Raw genomic sequence first — 27,998 nt, 5'->3', positions numbered from 1 at the left:
TTTGCTCTGAGGTTTTAGGTCAACTTTCTTGATATGGGGGGGGGTGGTGCCTCAAATGTGACCCTTGACATCACCAAGGGGCCGTACATAAAATTCAGCGACTATTACGTGTCCGAGACAGCAGGCACACAACAGGATGTAGCCAAAGACTATAGGGTTGATACAGGAGATGGTTGGAGACGCTGGGCGAGATCCAGGAAAAGGTTGGAGACGCTGGGCGAGATCCAGGAAAAGGTTGGAGACGCTAGCACGATCCAGGAGATGGTTGGAGACGCTGGACGCGATCCAGGAGATGGTTGGAGACGCTGGACGCGATCCAGGAGATGGTTGGAGACGCTGGACGCGATCCAGGAGATGGTTGGAGACGCTGGACGCGATCCAGGAGATGGTTGGAGACGCTGGACGCGATCCAGGAGATGGTTGGAGACGCTGGACGCGATCCAGGAGATGGTTGGAGACGCTGGACGCGATCCAGGAGATGGTTGGAGACGCTGGACGCGATCCAGGAGATGGTTGGAGACGCTGGACGCGATCCAGGAGATGGTTGGAGACGCTGGACGCGATCCAGGAGATGGTTGGAGACGCTGGACGCGATCCAGGAGATGGTTGGAGACGCTGGACGCGATCCAGGAGATGGTTGGAGACGCTGGACGCGATCCAGGAGATGGTTGGAGACGCTGGACGCCATCCAGGAGATGGTTGGAGACGCTGGACGCGATCCAGGAGATGGTTGGAGACGCTGGACGCGATCCAGGAGATGGTTGGAGACGCTGGACGCGATCCAGGAGATGGTTGGAGACGCTGGACGCGATCCAGGAGATGGTTGGAGACGCTGGACGCGATCCAGGAGATGGTTGGAGACGCTGGACGCGATCCAGGAGATGGTTGGAGACGCTGGACGCGATCCAGGAGATGGTTGGAGAGTGGAGACTGCAGACATGAACTCAGGAGATGGTTGGAGACGCTGGGCGCGATCCAGGAGATGGTTGGAGACGCTGGGCGCGATCCAGGAGATGGTTGGAGACGCTGGGCGCGATCCAGGAGATGGTTGGAGACGCTGGACGCGATCCAGGAGATGGTTGGAGACGCTGGACGCGATCCAGGAGATGGTTGGAGACGCTGGACGCGATCCAGGAGATGGTTGGAGACGCTGGACGCGATCCAGGAGATGGTTGGAGACGCTGGACGCGATCCAGGAGATGGTTGGAGACGCTGGACGCGATCCAGGAGATGGTTGGAGACGCTGGACGCGATCCAGGAGATGGTTGGAGACGCTGGACGCGATCCAGGAGATGGTTGGAGACGCTGGACGCGATCCAGGAGATGGTTGGAGACGCTGGACGCGATCCAGGAGATGGTTGGAGACGCTGGACGCCATCCAGGAGATGGTTGGAGACGCTGGACGCGATCCAGGAGATGGTTGGAGACGCTGGACGCGATCCAGGAGATGGTTGGAGACGCTGGACGCGATCCAGGAGATGGTTGGAGACGCTGGACGCGATCCAGGAGATGGTTGGAGACGCTGGACGCGATCCAGGAGATGGTTGGAGAGTGGAGACTGCAGACATGAACTCAGGAGATGGTTGGAGACGCTGGGCGCGATCCAGGAGATGGTTGGAGACGCTGGGCGCGATCCAGGAGATGGTTGGAGACGCTGTGCGCGATCCAGGAGATGGTTGGAGACGCTGTGCGCGATCCAGGAGATGGTTGGAGACGCTGGGCGCGATCCAGGAGATGGTTGGAGACGCTGGGCGCGATCCAGGAGATGGTTGGAGACGCTGGGCGCGATCCAGGAGATGGTTGGAGACGCTGGGCGCGATCCAGGAGATGGTTGGAGACGCTGGGCGCGATCCAGGAGATGGTTGGAGAGTGGAGACTGCAGACATGAACTCAGGAGATGGTTGGAGACGCTGGGCGCGATCCAGGAGATGGTTGGAGACGCTGGGCGCGATCCAGGAGATGGTTGGAGACGCTGGGCGCGATCCAGGAGATGGTTGGAGACGCTGGGCGCGATCCAGGAGATGGTTGGAGACGCTGGGCGCGATCCAGGAGATGGTTGGAGAGTGGAGACTGCAGACATGAACTCAGGAGATGGTTGGAGAGTGGAGACTGCAGACATGAACTCAGGAGATGGTTGGAGACGCTAGGCGCGATACAGGAGATGGTTGGAGACGCTGGGCGCGATACAGGAAATGGTCAGAGGCGCTGGGCACCATACAGGAGATGGTCGGTGTGACAGACCTAGCTGGGACCGAGGCTCTTGGAGGGGACTGAGCCTCTTGCCTTGTGATTATGGGCCCTCACATTTGGGGGAACGGTGCTCTTTGTGAGCTGTATGCCTGGGGACCCCGGAGGTGGTTTTACTTGGATTCAGGTTTGTGCCCCCCCCCCCCCCCCCCAAGACACACGGACTCTGGATATTTAAATGCCATATTAGCAATAGACTGATTCACACTATTGGGACACAAACCCTTAGATCAGGGGTTGACAAATTTGCTTTGAATTTAGGAGCCAGTTAAAGTTAGGAGCCAGTTTTTTTTTTTATTTTCTTTTGAGTGGTATGGATTGTCAGCTCCTGGGGTAAGGCCACTCATTTTCACCCCCTATCCCTAACTCACAATGGAGCACTCGGTCAATAACTCCAATGAAACACTGTTACATCAGGGTTATGGGCTGACCAGAAAGAGTAAGGTTGGCAACAGGTGGAACTGCCGGTTGGCATTGGCAGGTGGCACTGGTTTGGAACTCGCAGGTGGCACTGGCGGTGGCACGTGGCACTGATTGGCAGGTGGCACTGGTTTGGAAGTGGCAGGTGGCCCTGGTTGATGATGGCAGGTGGCCCTGGTTGGCGGTGGCACTAGTTGTCACTGGCAGATGGCACTGATTGACGGTGGCATTGGTTGGCGGTGGCACTAGTTGGCACTGATTGGTGGCACTGGTAGGCGGTGGCAGGTGGCACTGGTTGGCGGTGGCACTGATTGGTGGTGGCAGGTGGCACTGACTGACGGTGGCACTGGTTGGTTGCAGGGGGTATTGATTGGCGGTGGCACTGGTTGGCACTAGCAGGTAGCGGTGGCAGGTGGCACTGGTTGGTGGTTGCAGGTGGTATTGATTGGCGGTGGCACTGGTTGGCACTGGCAGATGGCACTGGTTGGGTTCACACAGAGCACTCTGTTACTGAAATGTAACAGAGGAGCTGTCAGAATTGAGCTTAATGTCGGAATGGGCAGGACCCTGCCGGGGTGTGAAACTGACAAGTAACAGAGAGGCGGATATGTCAGATTTGAGCTTAATGTCGGGGTGGGCGGGTCCGGCCGGGTGGGCGAGTCCGGCCAGGTGGGCGGGACTCAGCAGCTATCAAACACCAGCCAACGATTGGGCTGCTTAAGAAAAGGGGCGGGGCCACATACACGTAGCGGCCCGCCCAGATCCCATTGGCTGGTGTTTGAAAGCTGCTGTGCCCCGCCTACCCCGGCCGGATACCGCCCACCCCGACATCAAGCTGAAATCTGACAGATCCTCCTCTCTCCCTTGCTTGTCAGTTTCACACACTTAGCGCGGCGCCGCTGAGTGTGGAGGAGGGAGGAGGACGGCAGTCAGTGTTATGCTCTGCATGTCTGGGGCATCAATAGTGAGTGGGCTGGTGGCAGCTTAGGCGCCAGGTTGCGATTTCTGGTCGCATTGGCGACCTGGCGCCTGGGGTTTGTCGAGCCCTGCCTTAGATGCTAATATCATCACCTCCAGCCACCTGTCTGTTGTCTTGTATAATGTAAATGAGTCTAGTCTGGCTTGACACAGATTCTAAAGAATATTTCACCTATTGTTGTTTTTGTTGTTTGTGCTAATTAATCTGCAGTTGAATGAAGGAGTCCAGTGTTGATTAGATAATTGGCTCATGCTAATTAGGTTAGGTTTTAGTCACCCCGCTGTAAATATTTTGTGTGAGATCTCAAATAAAGATTATTCCTGGTATAGTTCGGGCGCCATACAGGAGATGGTCGGAGGCGCCGGGGCGCCATACAGGAGATGGCCGGAGGCGCCATACAGGAGATGGCCGGAGGCGCCGGGGCGCCATACAGGAGATGGCCGGAGGCGCCGGGGCGCCATACAGGAGATGGCCGGAGGCGCCGGGGCGCCATACAGGAGATGGTCGGAGGCGCCGGGGCGCCATACAGGAGATGGCCGGAGGCGCCGGGGCGCCATACAGGAGATGGCCGGAGGCGCCGGGGCGCCATACAGGAGATGGCCGGAGGCGCCGGGGCGCCATACAGGAGATGGCCGGAGGCGCCGGGGCGCCATACAGGAGATGGCCGGAGGCGCCGGGGCGCCATACAGGAGATGGCCGGAGGCGCCATACAGGAGATGGCCGGAGGCGCTGGGGCGCCATACAGGAGATGGCCGGAGGCGCCGGGGCGCCATACAGGAGATGGCCGGAGGCGCCATACAGGAGATGGCCGGAGGCGCCAGGGCGCCATACAGGAGATGGCCGGAGGCGCCGGGCGCCATACAGGAGATGGCCGGAGGCGCCGGGCGCCATACAGGAGATGGCCGGAGGCGCTGGACATATTACACGGGACTGCTGGAAATCACTGCTATAACATGGCAATAGGATAGGGAAACAGATTAGTGTCTGGAGGGGCCCCAAAAAGCTGAGCAGAAAAGTGGCAAAGGGTCGCAGGTTGTGCACCAGGGTTTTAGGTAATCTTCAGTTGATCATGCACTCCATGTTCTCGTTGCAGTATTGCAACATACAGCGAGCAGCCATAACGTTATGAACACCCACCTAATATTAGGTATGTCCCCCCCACTAGACCTCTGAAGATACACCGTGCTGTCTGGCACCAAGCTGTCAGTAACAGATCAAGTCTTGTAAGTAGAGAGTTGGGGCCTCCATGGATCGGACTTGTTTTTCCATCACAGATGCTCAATGGTTGAGTTTTTTTTTATTTTTATTTTTTTGAAGAATTTGGAGGCCAAGTCAATACCTTTTGAATGTCTGTCTTCCTCCGACCATTCTTAAATTAATCAGACCTATTACTCTGTGGTCCAGTTCTGATGCCCACGTGCCCATTGTAGGTGCCTTTGGCTGTGGACACGGGTCAGCATGGGCACCCTGACCGGTCTGTGGCTACTCAGCCCCCATACACAACAAACTGCGATGCTCTGTGTGTTCTGATACCTTTCTATCAGAACCAGCATTACATTTTTCAGTAATTTAAGCTCCAGTAGCTTTTCTATTGGATTGGAATACACAAACCAGCCTCCCCCCCCCATCAATGAGCCTTCCCCCTCCTCCCCCATCAATGAGCCTTCCCCCTCCTCCCCCATCAATGAGCCTTCCCCCTCCTCCCCCATCAATGAGCCTTCCCCCTCCTCCCCCATCAATGAGCCTTCCCTCCCCCGCCTCCCATCAATGAGCCTTCCCTCCCCCGCCTCCCATCAATGAGCCTTCCCTCCCCCGCCTCCCATCAATGAGCCTTCCCTCCCCCGCCTCCCATCAATGAGCCTTCCCTCCCCCGCCTCCCATCAATGAGCCTTCCCTCCCCCGCCTCCCATCAATGAGCCTTCCCTCCCCCGCCTCCATCAATGAGCCTTCCCTCCCCACCTCCATCAATGAGCCTTCCCTCCCCCACCTCCATCAATGAGCCTTCCCTCCCCCACCTCCATCAATGAGCCTTCCCTCCCCCACCTCCATCAATGAGCCTTCCCTCCCCCACCTCCATCAATGAGCCTTCCCTCCCCCACCTCCATCAATGAGCCTTCCCTCCCCCACCTCCATCAATGAGCCTTCCCTCCCCCACCTCCATCAATGAGCCTTCCCTCCCCCACCTCCATCAATGAGCCTTCCCTCCCCCACCTCCATCAATGAGCCTTCCCTCCCCCACCTCCATCAATGAGCCTTCCCTCCCCCACCTCCATCAATGAGCCTTCCCTCCCCCACCTCCATCAATGAGCCTTCCCTCCCCCACCTCCATCAATGAGCCTTCCCTCCCCCACCTCCATCAATGAGCCTTCCCTCCCCCACCTCCATCAATGAGCCTTCCCTCCCCCACCTCCATCAATGAGCCTTCCCTCCCCCACCTCCATCAATGAGCCTTCCCTCCCCCACCTCCATCAATGAGCCTTCCCTCCCCCACCTCCATCAATGAGCCTTCCCTCCCCCACCTCCATCAATGAGCCTTCCCTCCCCCACCTCCATCAATGAGCCTTCCCTCCCCCACCTCCATCAATGAGCCTTCCCTCCCCCACCTCCATCAATGAGCCTTCCCTCCCTCACCTCCATCAATGAGCCTTCCCTCCCCCACCTCCATCAATGAGCCTTCCCTCCCCCTGCTTCCATCAATAAGCCTTGGCTGCCCATCACCCTATCACCAGTTGTCCTTCCTTGTACCACTTTTAGTTGAACCTGACCACTGCAGAGCGGGAACATCCCGATCTGACCCAGTTGTCTAGACATTACAGTTTTGTCCTTGTCATAGTCCCTCAAGTCCTTACACTTGTCCATAATTTATTTTATTTTTTCTGCCTTCACCATATAAATTTCAGGGACAACATGTTCTCTCTTTGCCTGATTTATCCCCCCCCCCCCCCCCATTTTCAGATATCATTGTAACCAGGTATGTTCTTCACATTACCTGTCGGTGGTCAGAATGTTGTGGCTGATCGGTGTGTGGTCGGTGTGTGTCCCGGTGTGGTCGGTGTGTGTCCCGGTGTGGTCGGTGTGGTCGGTGTGTGTCCCGGTGTGGTCGGTGTGTGTCCCGGTGTGGTCGGTGTGTGTCCCGGTGTGGTCGGTGTGGTCGGTGTGTGTCCCGGTGTGGTCGGTGTGTGTCCCGGTGTGGTCGGTGTGTGTCCCGGTGTGGTCGGTGTGTGTCCCGGTGTGGTCGGTGTGGTCGGTGTGTGTCCCGGTGTGTGTCCCGGTGTGGTCGGTGTGTGTCCCGGTGTGTGTCCCGGTGTGGTCGGTGTGTGTCCCGGTGTGTGTCCCGGTGTGTGTCCCGGTGTGTGTCCCGGTGTGGTCGGTGTGTGTCCCGGTGTGGTCGGTGTGTGTCCCGGTGTGTGTCCCGGTGTGTGTCCCGGTGTGTGTCCCGGTGTGTGTCCCGGTGTGTGTCCCGGTGTGGTCGGTGTGTGTCTCGGTGTGTGTCCCGGTGTGGTCGGTGTGTGTCCCGGTGTGGTCGGTGTGTGTCCCGGTGTGTGTCCCGGTGTGTGTCCCGGTGTGTGTCCCGGTGTGGTCGGTGTGTGTCTCGGTGTGTGTCCCGGTGTGGTCGGTGTGTGTCCCGGTGTGGTCGGTGTGTGTCCCGGTGTGATCGGTGTTTGTCCCGGTGTTGTTGGGGATTGACAATGGGGATCACACCGTACAGAGGTGCCAGTATGTGGCTTCCAGATACATGGTTGGACGTTGTGTCTGGGCCCTGTTTTCCAGGAGATCGGTGGTCCTGGTATCGGGGACTTTCATGTCCTGCTTACATTCCCCGGAACCTCTGATAGAGAGCGGAGCTCGGCCTTCCTGCCTCTGTCAGGGTGGAGCTGGGAAGTCGGTTTGTTCCCCGTCCCTTCGGAATAGAAGTCTGGGCTGGCCCATTCCTGGGAATTGTCTTCTTTCCTCTCGTCACAGAGGTGGGGTGCGTGTCTCTCTCCTCGCCTTCTCACACTCTATATATAACACCCGGGCGGGCATGGACGAGGCTCAGCGTCCGTCGTCAGATAACCCTCCTACAGCATGGTACGTCCGCACTTCTTATTATTATTATCTGACCGGTTCAGCTTTATCTCTGGACTAATCCTCCGCTAAGCTTCCTGAAGTCTGAGGATATTTATTCTTTGTGCAATGACTCCAAAGGGAAAAAAAAATCCTGCAAAAATATTTATATTGCCATTTGAAAAAAAAAGGAAATGGTAAAGGGATTTCAGTTGGGCTTCTTTAATGTGTGTGTGTTTTTTTTTTTTTTTTTTTTTTTTTTTTATTTATTTTTTTTATAAAAAATAATAAAAATAAATATATTTACATGCATATATACATATTATTATTATTATTATTATTATTATTATTATTATAATAATTTTTGCTAGACAATTTCTTAGTAAATCTTAATAAATAAAAACATTATATATATATATATATATATATATATATATATATATATATATATATATATATATATATATATATATATATATATATAATCATACACACACACTATTATTATTTTTTTGCTAGAAAATGTCTTGGTAAATCTTATTAATTTATAATAGCTATAATATATATAATTTTCTTTCTTTTTTTTAATTTTAAGATTTAGTAAGACATTTTCTAGCAAAAAAAAGCAAGAAAAGGCCTGGGCGGTCAAGTATATGTATGTTTGTGTGTGTGTATATGTATATAATATATATATTGTGTGTATGTAATAAATAAATAAATATATATATATATATATATATATATATATATATATATATATATATATATATATATATATATATATATATATATATATATATATATATATATATATTTATTATGTGTGTATGTAATATAATATATTTAATGACCCAGGGCAAAATTACGAGTCGCCAGTGTTGCCTGCTACTACTTCCCCATTACGGACATAGCATGCCTTTGGACCTGCATTGTGTCTCTGTGTGGGGGCAGCCATCTTGGTAGAGGCAGGGCTTTGCTTCCTCGTGTCAGAGTTGACCCTCCCTGCTCCCCTCCCCCATGCATGGAGATGACTGGTGGGGTAATGGTAGAGATGGGGGTAGGACAGATCCACTGAATGGATGAAGCAGGGTACAGCTTCCTCTCCAGCAAGGAGAACAGTGGGCAGGAACATTGGGAGTCATGCTGGTCACTGTCAGCCTTGCACAGCCTCATGGGACTTTAGTAGTTTTGCAACAGCTGGAGGGCCAGGGGCTGAGCACCCATTTATTCTAGCCCTTTCCTCCCCAGCCTGACTGTCCCAGGCCCTGCCCCTTCCATTCAATGGATCTCAGCTCTTTCAGTCACAGAGGCTCAGCATCACATGTAGGTGTTACCTATGCAAATTCAGCCTACCTAGGAACACCCACTCCTCCAGGCTTACATTCCCCCCATCAAGACATTTTGAAATTTGCATAACTCCTCCCACTGCTTGCATCAGGACCCAGCCTGACTATGCCTGGCCCCTCCCCTTCCATTCTCTGGATTTCAGTCCTTTCACTGAAGGAGGATCAGCATCCCATGTGGGTGTTACCTATGCAAATCCAGCCTGCCTAGGAATGCCCACCCTTCCAGAATAACACCCGCCCATCAAGGCAATTTTTCTAATTGCCTAACTCCTCCCAAGAGCCCTCCCACTGCTTGCATCAGGACCCCAGTCTGACTGTCCCCGCCCCTTCCATTCATTGGATTTCAGTTCTTTCACTCACAGAGGCTCCGCATCACATGTGGGTGTTACCTATGCAAATTCAGCCTACCTAGGAATGCCTAATCCTCCAGACTGACCCCCCAATCAAGGCATTTTAAAATTAGCCTAACTCCTCCCACTTCTTTCATCAGGACCCAGCCTGACTATCCCTGGCCCCGCCCCTTCCATTCTCTGCATTTCACTGAAGTAGGATCAGCATCTCGTGTGGGTGTTGCCTATGCAAATCCAGCCTACCTAGGAACGCAGTCTCCAGACTGACACTCCCCCCAACAAGGCATTTCTACATTTGCATAACTCCTCCCACTGCTTGCATCAAGACTGAGGGTCCTTGGAAGGAGTAGTGAGGAAGGGGGCTGGGATGTTATCAGGCAGCTGTGTACATCCCCCCCACCTGCCGGCTCCTCCCACCAGCCATCATCTGTCTGCATTGCATAACTCCTCCCACTTCTTGCATCAGGACCCAGCCTGACTATCCCTGGTCCCGCCCCTTCCATTCTCTGTTTTTCAGTCCTTTCGCCGAAGGAGGATCAGCATCCCATGTGGGTGTCACCTATGCAAATTCAGCCTGCCTAGAAACACCCACTCCTCCAGACTGGCCACCCCCCTCCAATCAAGGCTTTTTGAAATTGACATAACTCCTCCTACTTCTTGCATCAAGACCCCAGCCTTACTATCCCTGGCTCCGCCCCTTCTATTCTCTGCATTTCAGTCCTTCCGCTGATGGAGGATCAGCATCACATGTGGGTGTTACCTATGCAAATCCAGCCTGCCTAGGAACACCCACTCCCCCAGACTGACACACCCCCCTCCTCCATCATGGCATTTTGAAATTTGCATAACTCCTCCCACTGCTTGCATCTAGACCGAGGGTCCTTGGGAGGAGGAGTAGTGAGGAAGGGGGCTGGGATGTTATCAGGCAGCTGTGTACATCCCCCCTGCCGGCTCCTCCCACCAGCCGCCATCTGTCTGCATTGCATAGAGAAGCACAGAGGTCCAGTGATTGGTGGAAAATAAAACAATGTTCTTTATTTTTATTAACATGTTGGGGGGGGATGGGAGTCGATCTATTCCCTGCATTAGATCGGTGTATATGGGTATCTCAGGCCCGGTCGGTCGGTGGTGCGTCACATGAAGGTGTTTCTACATGGGTGGAGGAAGTTGTGGTTCGCGCGTCTTCCTGTGTACGCCGTGTATACACACAGGACGAGTGTCAGCTCTGGGGTACGAGGGGGGGTGGGGGGCGCCATGCAAAATCAGTCTGCGACAAAGCCCATCCTCCAGGACTGATCCATGGACTCCGAGGTAGGAGGGCGGGGGGGGGGGGGGGAGCAGCCTGACTTTGTTTTTTGGAGGTGGGGGGAGGGGGGGGGGGCATTATCTTATCATTGTTGCAGAACAGACGCGAGCACTGAGGCAGACATCTGAAAATCATACGCCGTGTTGTCACCTGCAGGATGTACATTATAAAGCTGAACTACAAACATCCAGTCCTGGGAATTGCACAGCTCTGCTACACAGCACAGCAAGACGCCTCATTATTTTTCTTTTTTTTTTTGTGCTGCATTTTCTTACACTTACAGATCCCCCGGCACTGCTTCGCTTTAACTGACAATTGCGCGGTCGTGCGGCGTGGCTCTTGAACAAAATTGGTGTCCTTTTTTTGCCCCACAAATAGAGCTTTCTTTTGGCGGTATTTGATCGCCTCTGTGGTTTTTATTTTTTGCGCTATAAACAAAAAAGAGTGATAATTTTGAAAAAAAAAAAGCATTATTTTTTTTTTTTTAATTTTCTATAATAAATATCCCCCAAAAATATTTAAAAAAACATTTTTTCCCTCAATTTAGGCCGATACGTATTCTTCTACATATTTTTGGTAAAAAAAAAATCGCAATAAGTGATTATTGATTGGGTTGTGCAAAAGTTATAGCGTCTACAAAATAGGGGATAGTTTTATAGCATTTGTATTAATATTATTTTTTTTTTTTTTTTTTTTTACTAGTAGTGGCGGCGATCAGCGATTTTTTTTTTTTTTTTTTTTTTATCGTGACTGCGACATTATGGTGGACACATCAGACATTTTTGACACATTTTTTGGACCATTGTCATTTATACAGCGATCACTGCTATACAAATGCACCAATTCCTGTGTAAATGACACTGGCAGTGAAGGGGGTTAACCATCAGGTGGCAGTGTAAGGGTTACGTGTACCCTGGGGAGTGTTTCTAACTGTGGGAGGCGTGGCTTTGTGTGGCACATCACTGATCTCCGCTCCCGATAACAGGGAGAAGAGATCAATGACACTGTTGCTAGGCAGAACTGGGAGATGCTTGTTTACTACTTGTTTATCGCCCCGTTCTTCCTCTCCGTGCGGCGATCGAGTCTGCGGGACCTGCGACCGGGACTCACGGAGGTTCCGACCGGCGCACATGTGAAGCCACTGCGGGAAATTTAAAGGGACGTACAGCAGGTATGCCCATTCGCCTGTCCGTGCCATTCTACCGACATGTATGTATGTGTATATAATTTTTTTTAATATCTCTCATATTTATTATATATATATATAAAAAGATTTTTTTTTTTTTTTTTTTTTTTTATCTCTCTCTCTCATACATATACAGTGCCTTGTGAAAGTATTCATACCCCTTGAACTTTTCAACCTTTTGCCACATTTCAGGCTTCAAACCTAAAGATATAAAATTTTTATTTTTTGTGAAGAATCACCAACAAGTGGGACACAATTGTGAAGTGGAACGAAATCTATTTGATTTTTGAAACTTTTTTAACTAATAAAAAAATGAAAAGTGGGGCGTGCAAAATTGTTCGGCCCCCTTGTGTTAATACTTTGTAGAGCCACCTTTTGCTGCGATTACAGCTGCAAGTCTCTTGGGGTGTGTCTCTATCAGTTTTGCACATCGAGAGACTGAAATTCTTGCCCATTCTTCCTTGCAAAACAGCTGGAGCTCAGTGAGGTTGGATGGAGAGCGTTTGTGAACAGCAGTTTTCAGCTCTTTCCACAGATTCTCGATTGGTGGACTTTGACTTGGCCATTCTAACACCTGGATAGGTTTATTTGTGAACCATTCCTTTGTAGATTTTGCTGTATGTTTGGGATCATTGTCTTGTTGGAAGATAAATCTCCGTCCCAGTTTCAGGGCTTTTGCAGACTCCAACAGGTTTTCATCCAGAATGGTCCTGTATTTGGCTGCATCCATCTTCCCCTCAATTTTAACCATCTTCCCTGTCCCTGCTGAAGAAAAGCAGGCCCAAACCATGATGCTGCCACCACCATGTGTGACAGTGGGGATGGTGTGTTGAGGGTGATGAGCTGTGTTGCTTTTACACCAAACATATCGTTTTGCATTGTGGGCAAAAAGTTGGATTTTGGTTTCATGTGACCAGAGCACCTTCTTCCACATGTTTGGTGTGTCTCCCAGGTGGCTTGTGGCAAACTTTAGACGAGACTTTTTATGGATATCTTTGAGAAATGGCTTTCTTCTTGCCACTCTTCCATAAAGGGCAGATTTGTGCAGTGTACGGCTGATTGTTGTCCTATGGACAGACTCTCCCACCTCAGCTGTAGTTCTCTGCAGTTCATCCAGAGTGATCATGGGCTCTTGGCTGCATCTCTGATCAGTCTTCTCCCTTGTCTGAGCTGAAAGTTTAGAGGGACGGCCAGGTCTTGGTAGATTTGCAGTGGTCTGATACTCCTTCCATTTCAAATGATGGCTTGCACAGTGCTCCTTGGGATGTTTAAAGCTCGGGAAATCTTTTTGTATTCCAAATCCGGCTTTCAACTTCTCCACAACAGTATTATGGACCTGCCTGGTGTGTTCCTTGGTCTTCATGATGCTCTCTGCGCTTTCAACAGAACCTGAGACTATCACAGAGCAGGTGCATTTATACGAGGACTTGATTACACACAGGTGGATTCTATTTATCACCATCAGTCATTTAGGACAACATTGGATCATTCAGAGATCCTCGCTTGAACTCCTGGAGTGAGTTTGCTGCACTGAAAGTAAAGGGGCCGAATAATTTTGCACGCACCACTTTTCAGTTTTTATTTGCTAAAAAAGTTTAAATTATCCAATAGATTTCATTCCACTTCACAATTGTGTCCCACTTGTTGGTGATTCTTCACAAAAATAAAAATTTTTATATCTTTATGGTTGAAGCCTGAAATGTGGCAAAAGGTTGAAAAGTTCAAGGGGGCCGAATACTTTCGCAAGGCACTGTAGATGAGAGAGAGAGATATAGATATTTTTATATCTCTATCTCATATATATATATATATATATAAAATGAGAGATATTAAAAAAATATATAAGTATATGTCTCTCTCTCTCTCTCTCTCTCTCTCTCTCTCTCTCTTTTTTATATATATATGTGTGTGTGTGTGTGTATATAAATAAAAAAAAGAAATCTATTGTGGTTTTTTGGCCAAGTGCATTCAGAATTTCATTCGGGCACCACAAGTCGTAAAAATGAAAACTCAGAACTTCCTAAGAACTCTGTGCAGTCCCTAATGAGGTGAAATGCCCACAATGCTTCTTGGGGACCGGTGCGATTTCATTCTCCCTGAGCTCTCATAGTGAGGGTGTGAATTGGGTAGCAGGTTCACCTCTTCACCTTCCCTTTTATAGACCACAGACATCCCTTGGTGTATGTGCCATGCTCTCTGCCCGCCACCTGCTGGGTGGAGAAGGCAAGGCGGTTCCTCCGTGTGGTTTTCACTTCCTCTTTTACAGTCTGTGCCAACAACAAACCAGTCCTCTGTTATCTGGCGATTAAACATCTGCAAATCAGTCTTCCGACCAAAAGACCCTTTTTGTTTAAAAATCAGGCGGGTGTTTTTTTTTTTTTTTTTCTAGACAATTACTTAGAACCCCAAACATATATATACTTTTAAGCAGAAACCCTGGGGAATAAAAATGGCGATCGTTGCAATTTGTTATGACTAACAGTATTTTGCGCAGCAGTTTTTCAGTTTTTCAAACTTTAATTTCTTTTGGGGGGGGGGGAGCACACAATGAATTTTAAATGAGGGTGACACTTCTGGCGCTGATCCACTCAACCAAAGATACTATCTTGTCAGCCTCACACCATTAAAAATACCGCACACTGAGAGTAAATCCGCACAAATTCAGCAAAAATTTTTTTAAAATGAAACAATAAAAAAAAAAAAAATATATATATATATATATATATATATCTCATGCATACAAAGATAGCAGCTCACACCCCCAAGCTACCACTACCCCCCCCTTTAAAGAGGAGCTGCAGTCTGCTCACATAATTTGTAATAAAAACATCTTTACCATTATGAAGCTTCCCCCCCCCCCCCCCCCCAACCACTTTGCATATTATTTTATATATACTGTGATTCTGTAATTGCCAAATATGCTGCAGAAATCTCCCCTCTGCTGAGTCTGGCTGCAGCCATTGTAACTGTGGGCAGCTGAAGCCGCTGCCTGTTCACTTCCTGGATATACACAGAGCTCTGCAGCGGTCATTGGCCCTCTTATGACTCATACCCCCTCCCTTCATGGCAAACTCTCGTGATATGTGTATTTGGGGGTTCTTTTCTAATACAGATTTTTGCATGTAGGAGAGAAATGTCAATATTTGGTCCCGGACTGGAAGTAGTTAATGACCTGCCAAAGCCGGTGATGTTGAACACTGTCCCCCCGTCGGATAGTGTCCGCCCTGTATTGCGCTTGCTCAGTACGGAGGACAAGGAGACGCGGAAAGTCTCCGAAGATGAACGGCGCCTGCGCCGTGAGGCCAGGTTCAAGCCCCACCATCCAAGTGGACAGACAGAATAAAAAAAAAATAGCTGAGCGAAGCGGGGCCATGTCCGAAGCGCGGTGAGCGAAGCGAGCCACTAAGGGGCCCTGTTACTATGTGCTACTGTATGTCCACTTGGATGGTGGGGCTTGCACTTGGACTCTCATTCTTCTTCGGAGTCTCCTTCTCCTCCGTACTGCTCAAGCGTACGGGGGGGGCGGGCACTTTCCGATGGGGGGGGACAGATTTTGGCAGACCACCGGTCCTCTCAAGTACATGGCGAGGGTTGTCTTGAAGACCCCACCCCACGATTCCCCCCCCCCCTCCCCGGGTGTTGCGGAAGGTTAAAGACCCGAAGGCCACAGATCCTCTCCCTGATTTCAGGGCGGCCCCTGAACAACCGGCACCCTCTGGACGTTCATAAAATAAAGTGATTTGACTGGCCCCCTTCATAGAGAATTTTTCTCTGTCGCCTGGCGCCAGAGTCATGTGTGCCCCCCAAAACGTTACACTTTAAATGTGGTCCTGAGTTTAAGGATTAGGAGCATGCAGCAATTTCCTCGCTGTATACCTGGCGATGTGATTTGTGTGAATAGGTGGGATCCCGTGTTCCTGTGTCCCCGGGATCCCGTGTCCCTCGGATCCTGTGTCCCTCGGATCCTGTGTCCCTCGGATCCTGTGTCCCTCGGATCCTGTGTCCCTCGGATCCTGTGTCCCTCGGATCCTGTGTCCCTCGGATCCTGTGTCCCCGGGATCCTGTGTCCCCGGGATCCTGTGTCCCTCTGTGTCGGATCCTGTGTCCCCGGGATCCTGTGTCCCTCGGATCCTGTGTCCCTGGGATCCCGTGTCCCTGGGATCCCGTGTCCCTGGGATCCCGTGTCCCTGGGATCCCGTGTCCCTGGGATCCCGTGTCCCCGGGATCCCGTGTCCCCGGGATCCCGTGTCCCCGGGATCCCGTGTCCCTCGGATCCCGTGTCCCCGGGATCCCGTGTCCCTCGGATCCCGTGTCCCCGGTCCCGTGTCCTGATCCCGTGTCCCTCGGATCCCGTGTCCCCGGGATCCCGTGTCCCTCGGATCCCGTGTCCCTCGGATCCCGTGTCCCCGGGATCCCGTGTCCCCGGGATCCTGTGATCCTGTGTCCCCGGGATCCTGTGTCCCCGGGATCCTGTGTCCCCGGGATCCTGTGTCAGTGTGATCCCGTGTCCCTCGGATCCCGTGTTCCTGTGTCCCCGGGATCCTGTGTCCCCGTGATCCCGTATCCCTCGGATCCTGTGTTCCTGTATCTGAGCTCTGAGTCTAGTAAGGTGTGTGGTCTCCTTTCTCTCCCTCCCAGCAGCCTGGAATCGTGTCCCCATTTAAACGGGTCTTTCTGAAGGGGGAGAAGGGGCGGGACAAGAAGGCCCAGGAGAAGGTGACGGAGCGGAGGCCGCTGCATACGGTGTCCCCATCACCAGCGGAGCACCGCGTGGACCCGGATGTGCTGCTGAACGATTATATCGAGAAAGAGGTCAAGGTGAGCGATCTCTAATCTATGTGTATGACAATGGTGTCACATGACCTGATAGATCCCCATCATGGCAGACCCCGGTGTCACATGACCTGATAGATCCCCATCATGGCAGACCCCGGTGTCACATGACCTGATAGATCCCCATCATGGCAGACCCCGGTGTCACATGACCTGATAGATCCCCATCATGGCAGACCCCGGTGTCACATGACCTGATAGATCCCCATCATGGCAGACCCCGGTGTCACATGACCTGATAGATCCCCATCATGGCAGACCCCGGTGTCACATGACCTGATAGATCCCCATCATGGCAGACCCCGGTGTCACGTGACCTGATAGATCCCCATCATGGCAGACCCCGGTGTCCCGTGACCTGATAGATCCCCATCATGGCAGACCCCGGTGTCCCATGACCTGATAGATCCCCATCATGGCAGACCCCAGTGCCACATGACCGGATAAATCCCCATCATGGCAGACCCCGGTGTCACATGACTGGATAAATCCCCATCATGGCAGACCCCGGTGTCACGTGACCAGATAAATCCCCATCATGGCAGACCCCGGTGTCACATGACTGGATAAATCCCCATCATGGCAGACCCCAGTGTTACATGACTGGATAAATCCCCATCATGGCAGACTCCGGTGTCACGTGACCATATAAATCCCCCATCATGGCAGACCCCGGTGTCACATGACCGGATAGATCATCATGGCAGACTCCGGTGTCACATGACCTGATGTACTGAATGTTTTTTGTTGCCCACATACGTTTTATCTGACCCCGTTCTACCACTTCTCTCTGCAGTATTTGGGGCAGTTGACCGCCATCCCCGGATACCTCAACCCCTCCAGCCGGACAGAAATTCTGCAGCTTCTAGACAATGCAAAGGTGAGCAAAGGGGCGGAGACTCAAACTACTGCAGGAAATCTCACCATTGTGGGAGGGGCAGAGACACAAACTACTGCAGGGAATCTCATCATTGTGGGAGGGGCAGAGACACAAACTACTGCAGGAAATCTCACCATTGTGGGAGGGGCAGAGACACAAACTACTGCAGGGAATCTCATCATTGTGGGAGGGGCAGAGACACAAACTACTGCAGGAAATCTCACCATTGTGGGAGGGGCAGAGACACAAACTACTGCAGGAAATCTCACCATTGTGGGAGGGGCAGAGACACAAACCACTGCAGGAAATCTCCCCATTGTGGGAGGGGCAGAGACACAAACTACTGCAGGAAATCTCCCCATTGTGGGAGGGGCAGAGACACAAACTACTGCAGGAAATCTCACCATTGTGGGGGGGGCAGAGACACAAACTACTGCAGGAAATCTCCCCATTGTGGGAGGGGCAGAGACACAAACCACTGCAGGAGATCTCATCATTGTGGGAGGGGCAGAGACACAAACCACTGCGGGAAATCTCCCCATTTTGGGAGGGGCAGAGACACAAACTACTGCGGGAAATCTCATCATTGTGGGAGGGGCAGAGACACAAACCACTGCAGGAAATCTCACCATTGTGGGAGGGGCAGAGACACAAACCACTGCAGGAAATCTCATCATTGTGGGAGGGGCAGAGACACAAACTACTGCAGGAAATCTCATCATTGTGGGAGGGGCAGAGACACAAACTACTGCAGGAAATCTCACCATTGTGGGAGGGGCAGAGACACAAACTACTGCAGGAAATCTCACCATTGTGGGAGGGGCAGAGACACAAACCACTGCAGGAAATCTCATCATTGTGGGAGGGGCAGAGACACAAACTACTGCGGGAAATCTCCCCATTGTGGGAGGGGCAGAGACACAAACTACTGCAGGGAATCTCACCATTGTGGGAGGGGCAGAGACACAAACTACTGCGGGAAATCTCCCCATTGTGGGAGGGGCAGAGACACAAACTACTGGAGGGAAATTTTATAAGTGACAGATGATTGTTCTTCCTGCAGAGATTGCATCACCTCCCGGCACAGCTCACCCAGGAGCATGACGCTCTCATCAGTTTGTCCGCCTACAACGTGAAGGTGGTATGGAGGGACAGAGAGGACATCATTCTCAGGGTTCCCATTCATGACATCGCAGCCGTCTCCTACATTCGAGACGATTGTCTGCACTTGGTGCTTCTCAAAACCGGTAAGATAATAAATATATTACAGATTACACAGATATAATCATGTATTATTGATAACAGGGCTGCATTCATTTTGTCTTTTGTATCTGCCTGAAGTTCACCTTAAAGCTTCCAAACACTGGGGCGGGGGGGGGGGGTCGCAGTGAATGGGGCGGGGGGTCACAGTGAATGGGGCGGAGTCACTTCGGTTCCCATAGTTTTTGGAGTGGGAGGTCCAACAAGCTCTTATAGATGTGATGGTCAATTGTCTGCGATCTAGAGGCCATTGGGCGTTTTTTATTTTTTTATTTTTTGTCTCTTTGCAGCGCCGGATCCCGGAATCTCTCCCAGTCAGAGTCTGTCTGCAGAGAGCGCCAAAGTTCTGACGTCCGGGTCCTTGTCGGAGTGTGGGAGTGGCCCCGTGGAGTCGTGCTGTCTGGTTATTCTGGCCACAGAGAACAAGGTAATGTTCAGTCCTCCCTCTGTACACATATCTGGGGGCCCCTCGCCTGACATTTCCTGTTGTGCACATACCTAGGGGGCCCCTCGCCTGACATTTCCTGTTGTGCACATACCTAGGGGGCCCCTCGCCTGACATTTCCTGTTGTACACATACCTGGGGGGGGGGTGTATACTTACCTGGGGGGGTCCTCACCTGACATTTCCTGTTGTACACATACCTAGGGGGCCCCTCGCCTGACATTTCCTGTTGTGCACATACCTAGGGGGCCCCTCGCCTGACATTTCCTGTTGTACACATACCTGGGGGGGGGTGTATACTTACCTGGGGGGGTCCTCACCTGACATTTCCTGCTGTACACATACCTAGGGGGCCCCTCGCCTGACATTTCCTGTTGTGCACATACCTAGGGGGCCCCTTGCCTGACATTTCCTGTTGTACACATACCTGGGGGGGGTGTATACTTACCTGGGGGGGGGGTCCTCACCTGACATTTCCTGTTGTACACATAAATAGGGGCCCCTCGCCTGACATTTTCTGTTGTACACATACCTGGGGGGGTTGTATACTTACCTGGGGGGTCCCTCATCTGACATTTTCTGTTGTACACATACCTTTTGGGGGGGTTGTATTCATACCTGGGGGGCTCCTCACCTGACATTTCCTGTTGTGCACATACCTAGGGGGCCCCTCGCCTGACATTTCCTGTTGTACACATACCTGGGGGGTCCCTCATCTGACATTTCCTGTTGTACACATACCTGGGGGGGTTGTATACTTACCTGGGGGGTCCCTCATCTGACATTTCCTGTTGTACACATACCTGGGGGGGGGAGTTGTACACATACCTGGGGGGTCCCTCATCTGACATTTCCTGTTGTACACATACCTGGGGGGGGTTGTATACTTACCTGGGGGGGTCCCTCATCTGACATTTCCTGTTGTATATACAGGCTGCCGCTGAGGAGCTGTGTACTCTCCTGGGACAGGTCTTCCAGATCGTCTACACCGAATCCACCATGGACTTCTTAGACCGGGCCATATTCGATGGGGCGTCCACACCCACCCGCCATCTGTCATTACACAGCGGTACGGAGAACTGTCATTTATATAAAACCTCTATATTTTACCAAGGCACACAATATGAAAGCCAGCTAAAATAATACAATACTTTGAGGGGGTGGGTGGGGGGTGCTTATCGTGTCCAGGTCAGGACACTTTACTATTGTACACAATATTTTTCCAAATAAAAATCCTTTACAATTACTTTAAGTTTTTTTTTTTTTTTTATAATATAAAATATGTCATACCTGCTCTGTGTAACGGTTTTGCACGGAGTATCCCTGATCCTCCTCTTCTGGGGTCCTCCCGGGGGGAGGAGGGTATTCAAGTGGGCTCGATTCCCGAGTCTATTAACAGACCGTTATACTCGGCCCCCTTTGACCACTTGCACTCCGGAAGATTCCCCCCCCCCCTTCAGGACCAGGCAATTGCGCGGTCTTGCGAAGCTGTATCCAAATAACATTGAAGTCCTTTTTTTTAATTTTTTTTTATATAGTTTGCCCAATAAAAAACCTAAAGGAATATTAAAGGCAGATTTAAAAAAAAAAAAAAATTATATATATATAAAAAGATTTTGCACAGAGCAGGCCGGATCCTCCTCTTCTCGAGTCCCTCCTCGCTGCTCTTGGCCCCTCCCTGCTGCCGAGTGCCCCTCCCCCATTGCAAGCAGCTTGCTATGGGGGAACCTGAGTTGCTGCTCTGTGTGTCCGTTAACGCACACACTGCTGCTCGGCCTTGCCCCCGCTTTCTCCTCATTGGCTCACTGGCTGTGATTAACAGTAGCAGGATAGGATAGGTGGCCCTGACAGTTATTAAGGGGGGGGCTATGAGGAATGCATGAAAGTAAAAAAACAAAAAAAAAAAAACCTTGGATGCCACCAGGGCAGGGAGGAGCTGGAGTGAACTTTTTTTCTCTCCTGGGAAAGCAGTCTCTCTCACTGCCGGATCTCTTTTAGGGCTCATTCGCATGTGCGTCAGGAAACTGGCGCCCCCTCCTGAAAAGCGATCCACGCTCAGATCGCTTTTCTGAGCGATGCGACAGGCGCCATGTTGCTTCTTCACCGTCTAATTGCCGTGCTACCTCGCAATGCGATTGCACGCATTGTCTGTGGTGCAGCCAACAAAGCCCTAGATCAGGGGGGTCTCAAACTGGCGGTCCTCCAGCTGTTGCGGGACTACAAGTCCCATCATGCCTCTGGCTGAGGGAGTCAGGCTTGTAACTTTCAGCCTTGCAATGCCTCGTGGGACTTGTAGTTTCGCGACTCACTTAACAGATTTTTTTTTTTTTTCCGCCCTCTGTGTCCCATTGGGGAGATTTCCCTTCACTTCCCTTCACTTTCCCTTCCCTTCACTTCCTGTCCCACAGCCAAAACAGGAGGTGAGAGGAAATCCATCCAAATTGAGGGAATTCCTTTTTGGGGGAAGCCCCCAGGTCACCGGAATTGGTGTCCCCGTTGGAAGGTTTCCCGTTTTTATTACTTTTCTGGGGACAACCCGAAACTTGGGATTTTATTTTTACGTTCACTTTCAATGATAATAGTAAACAGGACAAATAGGAACAAATAGGAAGGGTTGTATATTCTTAATGGGGGGGACACAGGCAAAAATAAAAACTGACAGGGGTTCTAATCCCTCTCCACTATCAAACGAAAAAATTAAGTTTTGTCTTTTAGTTATACTTTAACCACTTGCCCACCTCGCTATAGCAAAATTATATATATATATATATATATATATATATATATATATATATATATATATATATATATATATATATATATATATAATATATTTTTTTATATATATTGGGTCCTCCCGTGAGCATGCCTTTGCGGGGAGTGCTGCGCTCTGATTGCTGTGTTCTCCGCACACCGCTCATCACAGATCAGGGGTAAAGGGCCAATCCGGAGGCTCTATACCAATGTCAGCTGATCACAGATGTAAACACAAGCCGGTTATCGGCACTCCTTTCCTCACACTGACTGCATGAGGAGAGGAGAAGAGAGCCGATAACCGGCTTGTGTGGAGGGGACATCTACACCGATAATTTTAATACTATCCCTTTTTAATTTATTTATTTTTTTTACATTTTTATCACTCACAAAGTGAAGGCTGGGGACGGGGTCTCTTTAAAGCGGGAGTCCGCCGGGACTCCGCGTTTTTATTTTTTTTTTTGTTTTTTTTTTAAAAGCCAGCAGCTACAAATACTGCAGCTGCTGACTTTTAAAATAGTGACACTTACCTGTCCAGCGCGCCCGTGATGTCGGCACCCGAAGCCGATCTGTAGATCGTTTCTCGGGTGCTGTCGCCGCCATCTTGGGTATGGGAATCAGGAAATGGAGCCTTTCGGGCTTCATTTCCCGGTTCCCTACTGCGCATGCGCGAGCCGCGCTGCGCAATAAGGACGGTCCCCGCTGCCTCTGGGATCTGTGTGTTTTCCCAGCAGGCAGCGGGGGGACCTGTGGAAAGGGGCGGGCACTTGCGGAAAGGGGCGTAATCTACGCCCCTTTCCGCAAAGAGCTATCCCGGAAGTGGGTGCAGTTACCTGGATTATCCAGGTAACTGCACCCCCCCTCCCCCCTGAAAGGTGCCAATTGTGGCGCCGGAGGGGTGGGGAGGATTCCGATGAGCGGAAGTTCCATTTTAGGGTGGACCTCCGCTTTAATAACATTTATGAATAAATGGATCCGTGAACCAGTATGCGGGGAGACATCAGATTTCTGGGTGTTTATTGCAGACGTGTGAGAGAGGAGCTCAGGGACCAGTTTTATTGTCATGTTTTGTCGTTGCCTGTGAAGTAATGGAAGAAATGGAACGTTGCCTATTAATCTGTTTCAGACGATTCTTCCAGCAAGGTGGAGGTGAAGGAATCCTACGAGCTGGAGGCCGGAGTGTTGTAAGTGTCCGCTTTGGATGTGGGGATAAGCTGGGACATCTGTATGTAGGAACACTAGCTGGATCTCCTTCTTTCCATTGTGCTTCCATACAAATGTGATCATCATGTTCTGATCTTTATTGGGGATGTTATTTTGTATATAGAGTGTTTATGTGGGGAGTTTACACTTTTCATTGAACAGAGTTTGGATAACACAGGGTTAAACGGAAAGGTCATAAATGAAGTGCACATTATCTGGACAGAATGCTTGGGGAGATAGTGATGTGTTCCTGCTTAGGAGATGTATGTTAGCTTGGGGGGGCTGCAAACTCTGCAGGGCTCCAACACACACTCGCTGCTATTCCAACCCTTCACATATTTCCACATAAACTTCCCTCCTGGCATTAAACTTTGCCAGGTATTGTGCCCAGCTTACCACCCCAAACTGATGTTCTTCCCTCAGCTCACCTCTCTCCCTGCATGTCCTGTGAGCAGAATAGCTGTGCTCCTCCTCTGGGTTCTCTTATCATATGGCACTGAAAATAGAGGAGGGGGGGGATTCAGCGGGACGCACAGAGCAAGTATGCAGGAGACTGGGGGGGGGGGGGGGGGGTGAGGAGACAGAAAATCAGGAGGGGCCGGCGGGGAGGAGCATCACGAGAGGTCTGACTAAATACAATCTCTTAGCAGCAGGGACCTGATCTACCCATCAGCTAGCTGTGATTGACAGGTACAGTGGTGTGAAAAAGTGTTTGCCCCCTTCCTCATTTCCTGTTCCTTTGCATGTTTGTCACACTTAAGTGTTTCGGAACATCAAACCAATTTAAACAATAGTCAAGGACAACACAAGTAAACACAAAATGCAATTTGTAAATGAAGGTGTTTATTATTAAAGGTGAAAAAAAATCCAAACCATCATGGCCCTGTGTGAAAAAGTGATTGCCCCCTAAACCTAATAACTGGTTGGGCCACCCTTAGCAGCAACAACTGCAACCAAGCGTTTGCGATAACGTGCAATGAGGCTTTTACAGCGTCCTGGAGGAATTTTGGCCCACTCATCTTTGCAGAATTGTCCTAATTCAGTTACATTAGAGGGTTTTCGAGTATGAACGGCCTTTTTAAGGTCATACCACAACATCTCAATAGGATTCAGGTCAGGACTTTGGCTAGGCCACTCCAAAGTCTTCATTTTGTTTTTCTTCAGCCATTCGGTGGTGGACTTGCTGGTGTGTTTAGGATCATTGTCCTGCTGCAGAACCCAAGTTGGTTTCAGCTTGAGTACACGAACAGATGGTCGGACATTCTCCTTCAGGATCTCTTGGTAGACAGCAGAATTCATAGTTCCTTTTATCACGGCAAGTCTTCCAGGTCCTGAAGCAGCAAAACAGCCCCAGACCATCACACTACCACCACCATATTTTACTGTTGGTATAATGTTCTTTTTATGAAATGCAGTGTTCCTTCTACGCCAGATATACTTGGACACACACCTTCCAAAGAGTTCCACTTTTGTCTCATCGCTCCACAGAATGTTGTCCCAAAAGTCTTGGGGATCATCAAGATGTGTTGTGGAGAAATTGAGACGAGCTTTGATGTTCTTTTTGCTCAGCAGTGGTTTTCTCCTTGGAACTCTGCCATGCAGGCCATTTTTGCCCAGTCTTTTCCTGATGGTGGAGGCATGAACGCTGACCTTAACTGAGGCAAGTGAGGCCTGCAGTTCCTTGGACGTTGTTGTGGGGTCTTTTGTGACCTCTTGGATGAGTCGTCGCTGCGCTCTTGGGGTAATTTTGGGCGGCCGGCCACTCCTGGGAAGGTTCACCACTGTTCCATGTCTTCGCCATTTGTGGATAATGGCTCTCACTGTGGTTCGCTGGATTCCCAAAGCTTTGGAAATGGCTTTATAACCCTTTCCAGACTGATAGATCTCAATTACTTTCTTTCTCAATTGTTCCTGAATTTCTTTGGGTCTCGGCATGATGTGTAGCTTTTAAGGATCTTCTGGTGGACCTTACTGTGTCAAGCAGCTCCTATTTAAGTGATGCCTTGATTGTGAACAGGTGTGGCAATAATCAGGCCTGGGTGTGGCTAGAGAAATTGAACTCAGGGGTGGACAACCACAGTTATAGTATGTTTTAACAAGGGGGGCAATCACTTTTTCACACAGGGCCATGATGGTTTGGATTTTTTTTCACCTTTAATAATAAACACCTTCATTTACAAATTGCATTTTGTGTTTACTTGTGTTGTCCTTGACTATTGTTTAAATTGGTTTGATGTTCCGAAACACTTAAGTGTGACAAGCATGCAAAGGAACAGGAAATGAGGAAGGGGGCAAACACTTTTTCACACCACTGTAGATCGAAGCGGAAGCTGTCATGGGGCCCCCTACTGGCAATGCCTGAATGGTCAGTCCACCCCTGGTGTGCGGCACTTACTATTGCGAGCTGTGTCGGCGGCTGCTGGTCTAGCGCCTGCCACACAGCTTGCATACTTCAAAGTCTTGCAGGACATGGCTGAGGGGGATCTGGGGTCCCATGCGCCCCTCCCGAGGGAGATCTGGGGTCCCATGCGCCCCTCCCGAGGGAGATCTGGGGTCCCATGCGCCCCTCCCGAGGGGAATCTGGGGTCCCATGCGCCCCTCCCGAGGGGGATCTGGGGTCCCATGCGCCCCTCCCGAGGGGGATCTGGGGTCCCATGCGCCCCTCCCGAGGGGGATCTGGGGTCCCATGCGCCCCTCCCGAGGGGGATCTGGGGTCCCATGCGCCCCTCCCGAGGGGGATCTGGGGTCCCATGCGCCCCTCCCGAGGGGGATCTGGGGTCCCATGCGCCCCTCCCGAGGGGGATCTGGGGTCCCATGCGCCCCTCCCGAGGGGGATCTGGGGTCCCATGCGCCCCTCCCGAGGGGGATCTGGGGTCCCATGCGCCCCTCCCGAGGGGGATCTGGGGTCCCATGCGCCCCTCTGAGAATAATTTGCTGTCAATCGGCATACAGGTTGCCAGAAAATTACACTTGGTGCTCTGGATAGAGACAAGTACACACTATAGAGGGATATGCTTTGTTCATATTTCATGTCTGAGGTTTACAAACACTTGAGATGCAGAGCCTCACATCCCCCCAGGATTGGGATAAGGGGCATTTCTTGTTTATTCAGCTATACCAGTGATCTGTATCCTCACACTGTTATCTTTGTTGTCTTTCAGCTCTTTCCAGGAGTCTCCTGATGGTGATGGGAATTCTCCTCCACATAACAAGACGGCCAGCGAGAGCGAACTGAGCACGTCAGCGGCGGAGCTACTCCACGATTACATGATGACTGTAAGAACCCCCGACCTGCAGAGGTCATGTGACCACATTTATAGACGCGTGAATGTTTGTTTGTTTTTTTGGCCGGTTGAGATAGAATTTTTTTGGTAACCACTTTCCGCCTGGCCTATAGCAAAATGTTAGCCAGGCGGGACTTTCGTTGTGGCGGGTGGATGTCGTATGACTTCCTCGCGGGAGCGATCTGTGATCACAGATCACTGTACCCACCCACTGCTAGGTACCATGTGACTCCCCTGTGACCAATCACAGCAGGTCACATGACAGGTTGCACACAATGGAGGGCTTCCTTTCATGCCATCCATTGTGTGCATTTGTGTTGCTAGCTGTGATTGGTCACAATGATCACATGGTATAGACATGGCCAATCACAGCTAATCGCAACAGTGCACACTGATTGAACCACTTTCCTTCAGTGAAAATGGCTGCTTATACTAGTGCTTCTCAACCTCAGTCCTCAAGGACCCCCCCAACGGGTAATGAGAGACATTTTATCTAAGAGAAGTTCCCAAAACATGAAAACAACCACGAGGCGGCCACAGCGGCACCAAACTGCCCCCTTGCCCTGCTGTCTGCCGGTCTGTCCGGCACTTACTCCATCTAGGTGGCGGGCTGCGGTGTCCTCATCTCCAGCACGGCGGCTTTCACCGTTCCTCTCTCCTCCTCCTCCTCGGCGCTAGATGTCCAATAGGATCGCTTGACGTTTTGTCCAAATTGGGAAAATGTGTCTGACGACCCACTTTCCTGATTGGCGGGGGAGGAGATTTAGTGTGAAAATAGCGAAATATTAATTCGTTATTGTCGCACAACTGGGTGGGATCGGGGTGAAGTGCTCTGCGCCCCGAGCCCACCCTTTTTTTGAAGCCTATTAGAGCCTCTGGCTCTAATCACAAGTTTCTAACCTCCCCCCAATTGGAATCCATAGTCCGGTGCCCTGTATGTAGATCAGGGGGCCGGACACAAGGGGACAGCACCCGTGCACCCCTAATGGACGGGCCGCCACTCGCCAGATCCCTTTTGGGCCAGTAGGACTCTCTCAGCTTTGGGAGAGAAGTTCCTGTAGCGGATCGATCCCGGTCACCCACTCACTGATCCAAATCCTTTACTAGTTCCATCGGGGTAATCTCAGGGGAAGAAAGCCAACACCTGATAATCGCTTAATACGTTTATTTAAATGTATTAATATTAAAACCTATATCGTGGTTCCTTTTTTTACGTCACGGCCGGTTTAGGTGGAATGCACGGCGGCTCAGAAGCAGGAGCGGCGGCGGTTTTGTTATCGTTTTAAGGCTCTGCGTAGTGGGTGCCGCTCCAGGGCACAACCAAATACGAGTCAACCACTATATGTTTCAATATTAATACATTTTAAGCTGTTATTCCCCCACCCCCCGCCACCTTCCGCTGCTCTTCCCGGGCCTCTCGTCCCACCAGGAGACACGAGCCACCAGCCAGCTAGGCTGG

General features: G+C 50.8%; 1 protein-coding gene across 2 annotated transcripts in view; it reads left to right on the top strand.

The window, feature by feature from the left end:
- CCM2 (CCM2 scaffold protein) overlaps nucleotides 1-27,998 on the top strand; it is a 49,729-nt gene that overhangs the window by 15,589 nt on the left and 6,142 nt on the right. The window contains exons 3-9 of one of the 2 annotated variants that reach the window (XM_077493557.1): nucleotides 16,520-16,699; nucleotides 17,511-17,594; nucleotides 18,658-18,841; nucleotides 19,145-19,281; nucleotides 20,232-20,367; nucleotides 23,179-23,236; nucleotides 26,417-26,531. In XM_077493557.1, coding sequence (XP_077349683.1) covers nucleotides 16,520-16,699; nucleotides 17,511-17,594; nucleotides 18,658-18,841; nucleotides 19,145-19,281; nucleotides 20,232-20,367; nucleotides 23,179-23,236; nucleotides 26,417-26,531 — 894 coding nt within the window. The remainder of the gene's footprint in view (nucleotides 1-16,519; nucleotides 16,700-17,510; nucleotides 17,595-18,657; nucleotides 18,842-19,144; nucleotides 19,282-20,231; nucleotides 20,368-23,178; nucleotides 23,237-26,416; nucleotides 26,532-27,998) is intronic. The other variant, XM_077493558.1, reaches the window with a different exon arrangement.

The sequence above is a fragment of the Lithobates pipiens genome, unplaced genomic scaffold (assembly GCF_037356315.1).
Source record: "Lithobates pipiens isolate NorthernLeopardFrog02 unplaced genomic scaffold, aLitPip1_a1.2 Scaffold_19, whole genome shotgun sequence".
Classification (NCBI taxonomy): Eukaryota; Metazoa; Chordata; class Amphibia; order Anura; family Ranidae; genus Lithobates; species Lithobates pipiens.
This window is presented reverse-complemented; position numbering and strand designations above follow the sequence as displayed.